Source organism: Populus euphratica, unplaced genomic scaffold, assembly GCF_000495115.2.
Source record: "Populus euphratica unplaced genomic scaffold, PopEup_1.0 scaffold1519.1, whole genome shotgun sequence".
NCBI classification, from domain to species: Eukaryota; Viridiplantae; Streptophyta; class Magnoliopsida; order Malpighiales; family Salicaceae; genus Populus; species Populus euphratica.
The window spans coordinates 16,176-25,436 of NW_011501371.1; the positions used below are offsets into that span (position 1 = coordinate 16,176).

Below are 9,261 nucleotides of genomic sequence, written 5' to 3' on the forward strand. Positions count from 1 at the left end.
GTAACTGATGAAGTTAATTATGGCAGAAATGGGTGTGATGGTGATGTGGAACTCGTACTCGAGTTTAAAATTGTTCGTGGAGTGAACTTTCTCATTCAAAAGTCATCCTCCACCATGAAAATGCCTAACATAATGTTCTCTGAGATGAACCTTCTTAGTTGGAAAATCAATGAACCTTTCATCGTGAGATCCTAACATCTTTATACAGGGATTGATCTATACATCTGTAATGCTGTCTTTCCACTGAGAATAAGTGTAGCTGTAATATTGTTACCTTCAATTTCTATCTTCTTAAAATCCTGTATGTTTCACAGTATTGTCTAGTACCGTGTTTAATTTTGTCTTCAGTGGACTATATTGAGGCCATGCTTACTCAAGTAATAGAGTAAAAACATGATTTCTTTATTAATACTTAATGTTTTCTTAGACCTTTTGTTCTTACTGCAGTCTCTGTACAATATTCAACCCAGAAAGCTTAACTTTGCAAGACAAAATTTTTTGATTAGTTCAAAGAAAGAAACTAGTTGTTCATTGATTTCTATATCGTTCCCCATCTTCAACCAAGATTAGCTTTTTATCCATATGATGATCTCTTTGTATGAACATTGAAATGCCAGCCGTGCTCTTTCGTTGCTTTTGCTCTTGATTTGAAACCCAACGGCTAGCTTGTGATTAACCTTGATTGCGCTTAGTGCTGTCATTTCCCAGTCTTCCATGTGAAGTGGGGAAGTATATATGATGCGTCTGCAACAGAAAATTAGAGTGTTAGATCCGCGGGCTAATTATCCAGCAATGCTCTAAATGGCGTTAATGGAATGAGGCTACTGTCTAAAACGGAAGAATGATGAAGTATTAGACGGTTTTCTTCGTCGCCATGGTTGGCTTTTCAAGGGGTTGGTCGACATGTACTACAAAAGATGTTTCATGTACAGTGAGTTTTTTTAATTAGAATTCTGTAGATTAGTGAAGTGGAGATGAAATTATTCTTAAATCTCGCCCTTCCTAAATATAGATGTATAAAAAAACATAATATTCCTTGCTATATATATACATAGAGAGAGAGAGAGAATGGAAAGAAAAGTTTCTTAGCGCTACTTTTGACATTAGAACACAAGTATTTCACCTTTGATAATAAAGAAAAATCCAAATGATTTAAAATACAAAGTTGACTAATAAGCTTGCTGTGCAAATCCATCCGTCGTAAAATAAGATAATGGGAAGAAATTACTGACGGTGGCAAGGGGCGTTATAAATAAAGAAGGCTCACGGAGGAAAGCGCAACATGTCGTAATAATTTCATAAACCAAGAAAACTGAAAGATCTCTCTCTCTCTCTCTCTTCTTCTTCCTTTCTTTCTTTCACGAGTGCAGCATCGTAGCAGCAAAGAATGGACACTCTGCTGCGTAACAGAGGTGTCTTCAGGGCTGCAGTATGTGGGCAAGAGGAGTTGGAGCAGCTGTCAAGAGACGGTAGTCATTACAGTCTCTCGACAGGGATTTTGCCTTCACTCGGTGCAAGGAGTAACCGAAGAGTTAAGCTCAATAGGTTCATTATATCGCCTTATGACCGTCGTTACAGGTGATCATGTCTCCTGAAATCTTGTTTTCTTTCTTGGTCCCAAGACTTTGATTGGTTTTTTTCTTCTTCCTTCTTGTTAACCATGTATATACTTCAATGATGCTTGGTTGGTTTTTACTCCAATTTGCTAGTTTATTTGTTTTTATACAAGGAGATGTGGAAAACAAAGCCGTTGATTGGTCTGGTGACATTTTGTGGATGGCTACTGCTGCCAGGGAGGAGTGGTTTAATTTAAGTTTCTTTGGCTTTTGTTTTTCACTCTTTTTGATAATGATTTCTTCCCCGCTTCCTTCCAGGCCTCTTGAGACTTTTCTCGCCTTCTTTTTTTTTGTATTTCCCTTTCTTACTCCTACTTTTTTCAGTAAATTAATTTTCTTTTCATATATGTTGTTGTTTTACCAATTACCACAACTTGTTGTTTAGAATCTCGAGTCCAGGCTTTTGGGCCTGTTTCTTGCTTAGGTTCCTGGCGGCCAAGTATCCTCCTTGCCCTTGGTTCTGTATGGAAACAGAAGATCACCCTTCCATTTTAGCTGTTGATTTTGTGATAATGGTGATCTGGGTTTGGAATTGTATTCCAAAAGTGGCAGATCCTATTAAATAGCATTAGATTAGAATTCTTCTGTTGAATTGTCAGACTAAATTAAATGTGTTCTGGCCTTGAAAATCATAGTGTTTGACTTGTATAGTGAACAGCATTCGCAACCACTTCTTGCTTTACCCAATTTTCAAGTTCTTTGAATTCTTCTACCTTTTCATGTCTGGAAATGGAAGGATGATTTTGAAAGCTAATTTAAATGCATTCACCATTGTTAGAAGAAAATCAGAAGCTTCTTATCATTTTAAATGTATTCAGCTCTACAGACAGTCAACAATTTGCTGCCAGGTTTTGGTTTGTTACTTGACCTTCTAGTTTGTTTAAAATCTCTTGATATTGAGGTGGATTTGCCATGTGATCGTGCAAAATGGTGCAAATGGATCCATATAGCTCACCCCAACTAGTTTGGGGATGAGGCTTGGTTGTTGTTGTATGGGGTAGTAGTATACATGTTGAGAAAGCATACAAACAGCAGAAAGAAAAAAAAGAAAACAACTCATTTGATTGCTAAACAATCAGCCTAAGCTTGAAAATGGTTGATCTTGCAGAATTTGGGAGACATTTCTCGTTCTTCTGGTCATCTATACAGCTTGGGTATCACCTTTCGAATTTGGCTTTCTCAAACAACCACAGAGCCCACTCTCCATCTGTGATAACGTTGTCAATGGATTCTTTGCTGTGGATATTGTTCTAACCTTCTTTGTGGCTTACCTTGACAAAGCCACTTACCTACTCATTGATGATCACAAGAAGATTGCTTGGAAGTATGCATCTTCTTGGTTGGCTTTGGATATCATATCCACAATCCCAGCAGAACTAGCACGGAAGATCTCCCCCAAACCATTACAGTCCTATGGCTTCTTCAACATGCTTCGCCTTTGGCGTCTCCGGAGAGTTAGTGCCCTATTTTCTAGGTAAATAGTTTTTTCTCAGCTAACTAGCCTTCTAAATAAAAAAAGGAAAAAACAATCATATTTTTGGCTCAATATTTTTATTTAGCTCCTCTATGAAACGTCTGGTTTGTTTTGATTACTCCGTTAAATGTTTCTTTCAATAGATTGGAGAAAGATAGGAACTATAACTATTTCGGGGTTCGATGTGCTAAACTTTTATGTGTAAGTGCTCCAAGATAAGATTAAGATTGATATGAATGAAAATGTATTCTTTCTAGAAAATGCTATGATTTATCAGGATTTCTATTCTCCCTGTAGGTCACTCTTTTTGCAGTACACTCTGCTGGATGCTTCTATTATCTTATTGCTGCACGCTATCATGATCCACTTCGCACATGGATTGGAGCAGCCCTAGGAGACAATTTCCTAGAGCAGGGTATATGGATAAGATACGTGACTTCCATTTACTGGTCTATTACTACTCTGACAACTGTGGGCTATGGTGATTTGCATCCTGTGAACACAAGCGAGATGATATTTGACATCTTCTACATGCTCTTCAACCTTGGATTGACAGCATATTTGATTGGAAACATGACAAACTTGGTTGTGCATGGGACTAGTCGAACTAGAAGATTTGTGAGTAATTATTACTTATTGATTTAGTTCAATAGTGTAATGGATTTACATATAAAAATTCTGACTTGTTATTATTTATAATCACGACCGATCTTGTAAATTCAAACGCCCAGAGAGATACCGTACAATCTGCTTCAAGTTTTGCTCAGAGGAACAAGCTGCCTGCTCGCCTACAAGATCAGATTGTTGCACATTTGTGCTTGAAGTTCAGGACAGATTCAGAGGGACTGCAGCAGCAAGAGACTCTTGATTTGCTTCCAAAAGCCATTCGGTCAAGCATTTCACATTATCTATTCTACTCTCTTGTGGACAAGGTCTACTTGTTTCGGGGGGTTTCAAATAACTTGCTTTTCCAGTTGGTAAGTCAGTAAAGCATCCATAACCTCCTCCTCTTGATTGTTTCTCCATTTGCTTTCTTTTCTTGTTTATCTGTATATTTATGTGGGATTTTTGTTTCTATCATTGAATTTTAAAGGTCTCTGAGATGGAAGCAGAGTATTTTCCTCCCAATGAAGACGTGATCTTGCAGAATGAAGCGCCAACAGACTTTTATATACTTGTTACTGGTGCTGTGGTAAAAATCAACTCTTTTGCTTGGATTGGATTGTTCCATATTTTATGTTTGTGATTGTAGAGTTAAAAGAAGCTCAGTCTGTTGATTTTATCAGCATTTTTACCGAAAAGCATTTTCATGCAGTCAAATTTGCTACATATGATTCAATAATTCAGTTAATTTATATTGCAGGATGTACTTGCTATGAAAACTGGAGGCGAACAGGCAAGTTTTATCCCTTAGACACACATAGAATGACGCATAACTTAAAACAAAATGCTCATGACAATAATTTTCTAGGTATACAGTTAAATGATTGCTGAAATTATGCTGGATGGATTCAGGTTGTTGGTGAGGCAAAAACCGGTGATCTTTGCGGTGAAATTGGAGTACTTTGTTACAGGCCACAGCTCTTCACAGTGCGAACCAAGAGATTGAGCCAGCTACTACGAATGAACCGTACTTCATTCTTGAATATTGTTCAGGCAAATGTTGGAGATGGGACTATAATCATGAACAATCTCCTTCAGGTCCGCATAAACTCATTTAACTTGCTGACATTTTGTACATCTGCACAACATGGATCTGACTTCTTACGCATGGAGCTCTCCGTAGCATTAATTTGTATTAGCATCCGAGACTTTCCCTGAATTATAAATTTTAAAATTATATGGTAATTGCAACACAGGATTTCAAGAAAATCAAAATCTTTTCCAGATGTTGAATATAAAATCTGTAATAATATTTTACATCAAGCATAATTAGTTTGCTCTCTATTCTTTGTGGTGCAGTATTTGAAAGAACATAAGGACCCAGTTATGGAGGGAGTATTTCTGGAAACAACCAATATGCTAGCTCATGGTAGAATGGAACTACCTCTCAGTCTGTGCATTGCAGCCCTAAGGGGAGATGATTTGTTGTTGCATCAGTTGTTGAAACGGGGACTGGATCCAAACGAAGCAGACAACAATGGCAGGTCAGCACTGGTATGTAAAGTTTAACTTTGCTTCTCTCTACAACACAAATGATGCTATTCTTTCTAATCTATGTACATTAGCATATAGCAGCGTCCAAAGGAAGTGAAAACTGTGTGCTACTTCTACTGGATTATGGAGCAGATCCTAACTGCCGAGGTATCTTCTATTCTATTGCCATAACCATCATGATTGGGGAAATTTTTGCTGGAGTCATTTTCCTTTTGCCATACCATTATACTCGTAGACTATTTTTTATTGATCTATAACTGCAAACATTGTAGTTGTATTCTCTGTGTAGTTTATGACACCATGCCTGTTTATAGTTGTTTAGTTAATTTGCAACTATACATGTAGACGCATAGTCACATGCACACGGCACACGCCCAACAAGTCATATATGAGGTTGAAATCGGCGATATAGAAGGTTTCGGTTATAAATAGAGGCATGCTTGCCAGTCACCTGTCACGCCTGTTTATAAAATCATTTTTAGCTCAAAGCCCGAATTTGGCTAGTTGACGTCTCAATTTCCTTTAGTTTAAATTAATAAGGCAATAACTTGACGGCCTGCTAGTTGTTCATTTGTAGATAATATATTGAAGGTTATCAAGTCGATTATCCAGACCTGTTCATTCTTTTTTCAAGGGGGGAAAAAAAAATATAAAGTAGTGATGCATGTATACTTGTTGACTTCTCTTATTATATTGTTCAGATTAATTTCTTGCAAAATGAGGTCACCTCGTTTGACATGAGTCGACGACTACCATGTAATTAAGACACAACTGGGCAATTTTCTAAGCGTGGCCTCTTTAGTCAACTGTCGTTGGAGTTGTTCAGTTGATGCCAGAAGCTTGCCTTTTGAATGTGGCGAATAATTTGCTTAATACTTTGACATGACTCCTAAAACATTATCTTTCTGATAAGGATCTTCTCATCGGAGCATTAAACGATCGACAAATAAAGAAGTTTATATTAGGGTATCTGTTATTACTAATTTGAATTCCTCATTAAACGTTAGTCACTCTGAAAGATTTGTGATCGAAGAGCGATTTATTCAAATAATTTCAAGTGATGTAATTATTTGGAGGTGCATGCAGACTCAGAAGGAAATATACCGTTGTGGGAGGCAATGCTGGGAGGTCATGAATCACTGACCAAACTTCTGATAGAAAATGGTGCCAGCATACATCATGGAGAAGTGGGCCATTTTGCTTGCACTGCTGCAGAGCTAAACAACTTGAACTTGCTCGAGGAAATTGTTCAATATGGAGGAGATGTGACAATTCCCAGGGACAATGGGACCACAGCACTACACGTAGCAGTTAGTGAAGACAACATCGAATTAGTCAGATTCCTCTTGGATCAAGGTGCTGATATTGACAAACCAGATGGCCATGGTTGGAGTCCAAGGGATCTAGCTGACCAACAAGGGCACGAAGAAATAAAATTGATTTTCCAAACTCGTAAAGAGGCCAAAAAGCAAACCTTGGTTGCCATTCCTGAGATGCAGGAACAAGGAACTCGATTCCTTGAGAGATTTACAAGTGAGCCCGCAATTCGGCCAGTGTCCCAAGAAGGTTCATTCCCAGCTACAGATGGATCATTGAGCCAAACCCGTCCGAGGCGAAGAATTAATCATTTTCACAATTCCCTCTTTGGGACGATATCAGCTGCCCACAAGGGGGAGAAGGACTTGCTGTCCCAAAACAGTCATAATAATCATGGAACTAGTCCTGCTAGAGTGACAATTAGTTGCCCCGAAAAGGGGGAAGTTGCAGGAAAGCTTGTCCTCCTTCCAAATAGCTTTCGGGCATTGCTTGAGATGGGTTCTAAGAAATTTAGGATCTCATCTGCCAAAGTAATGAGGAAGGATAGGGCTGAGATTGATGCCATTGAGTTGATTAGAGACGGTGATCATCTTATGTTTGTCGCTGATGGAAGGCAACAGACTAGCAACTAATGTATACTTTTGCACCGGCAGGGGGCTTCTCCCCGTGTGTTTTTTTTTTTTTTTTCCTGGAAATTTTAGCAGCACCCCATGCAGTTGCAGTAGATTCAAAGATGGATCTGTTCTTGACTGAAAACTAAGCATGAGAAATGATAGAAAAAAGCAAAAGAGAGTTAGTTGCCGTGTCAAAAGCCGAATCAAAGGCTATGTCTATGTACAAGGTACGAGCATCAGTACCTTCATTGACTCTCTTCCACCCAGATGTTTCGAAGAATCGAGAGTGCTTTAAATTTCTTGTCTTTTTTTAATTCACTGCATGGTAAAATTTATCCTACCATTTCAAGATCCATGTCATTATTATTTATATTTTGTTACAAATATATTTACATTTTCTGAAAAATCATTGCGAATAGTTTCAGATTATATTGTAATTGTAAGTTTTCAGATAATCATGAAACTTCTAGCAACATGCATAATTTAAATTGATATGTTATTGTTTAATAGAATGCACTCTTCATCATCAATCATTTTACTGCAAGAGGAAGATTACAGTGATATATCTACCCTGCCAAATTTCATAATTAACACTTTTATGCGAGTAATTTCACAAAATAGTTTGTTAAATTTAATTTAATTTTATAATAAAACCACCTTATTTGAATGCAATTGAAACAAATGTTCAAATGCAAAAAACAAAATAATGATCATTCACTACAAAATAAAGAGAAGAGTTAAAATCAATTATTTATATATATATATAAAAAATCAACTAAGTTAAAAGAGTCTTTGTTAATCGATTTTGAAGGATTGGTTAACTAAAAGTCATGATCATCCAAACAAATTATTCAATCAACCTGTGTATAATTATAATATAGTAACATGATTCAACCTTATAATACGATTTAAGCAAGGTTAAATTTAGATTTTGGCATAAAATTTTATACAATCTAGTTTTACGTTATTGAACATAACTTCAAATCCAACTGTTGGATCAATCGTAAACTTTATCAGAAGATTTAAGAGATATTTGTGTATGTTAGGGTAAATTTTCAAATGAATCAAAGTTCGGGAATGACTTGTGATATAGGTCAGAACAAACTGTGTGAATTTTATTATTTACTTTCTTTTGACCAGTGAACTTTCTATTTGGCAAGAATCTTTTTTCTAAAAGAATGTGGCTCCTTGTTTTGAAAATTTTCTAGTTTCACAGTAATCTTTAATGAGTTGAAACATTATTTTCAAGGGTAGCAATGATTCATTAATGTTTTAGAACCTTATTTTATAAGAATTCCTTATTTATCCCAACTACATAAAAAAAGAAGGGATAATACTATTTAATGATAGATTAATTTTTTTTTCCATTTTGGGCTTAATTAGAACTTTGTTTTGAAATAGGATTCAAAGCTTATCTGGATCAAGTTATGGGCTTTTCAGTTGAGGGTTTTTGGTTCAGTTTTGTATGTGGGTTAGTTCAACCCACAATGGTAGATTCATTAGGGTTAATTTTTCAAGAACTATTTAAACTTATGTAACCAAAATTTCAGCAGCCATTAATTAATATTACTTATGAATTTTTCAGTTTTAACGTGTGAAAGTGATTCTTGTATTTTTTAATTCTTGAACAAACTACATCTAACTTTCAAAGATTAATTGGCCTTATGATGTCATTCTATTTCATTTCAATAGTGTTAGAGTCTTAAGGTAGGTTTCTATTGTGTCACACTCCAACAAGACCTTTTTTAGCTTTCCGAGATCAGATCTCAATCTTAATTGTAAGTTGCATGACCATGTAATTATGAGGTTCATATCGGTTGGTATCAAAGCTAAACTTCAAAACAAGGCTATATCCTTCTGTTATTTTTAGTGTTCCTTTAAGTTTTTCAGTGTTTGCATCGTTCATCCTTTTGTTCTTTGTACACATCATCTAAGAAAAAAAAGGGTTATATTTCATCTTGTTACTATCTCTAATCATATCAGTATATTAAAAAAAAAGAAAAAAAAAAAGAGAAAGAGGGATTAGTTGATATATATATATATATATATATATATATATATATATATATAAAGAGAGAGAGAG

General features: G+C 36.1%; 1 protein-coding gene across 3 annotated transcripts; it reads left to right on the top strand.

Annotated features, from left to right (window-relative positions):
• The first annotated feature begins 1,212 nt into the window (after window positions 1-1,212).
• Window positions 1,213-7,196, top strand: KC2 (potassium channel AKT1-like). Of its 3 annotated transcripts, none has more exons than XM_011015535.1 (11): window positions 1,213-1,578; window positions 2,725-3,090; window positions 3,234-3,291; window positions 3,388-3,708; window positions 3,822-4,067; window positions 4,184-4,282; window positions 4,454-4,486; window positions 4,606-4,791; window positions 5,053-5,247; window positions 5,326-5,394; window positions 6,334-6,872. In XM_011015535.1, exons 1-11 carry the CDS (start codon window positions 1,388-1,390, stop codon window positions 6,388-6,390), a joined length of 1,821 nt encoding a protein of 606 aa, XP_011013837.1. In that variant the 5' UTR covers window positions 1,213-1,387; the 3' UTR covers window positions 6,391-6,872.
• Window positions 7,197-9,261: the final 2,065 nt, after the last annotated feature.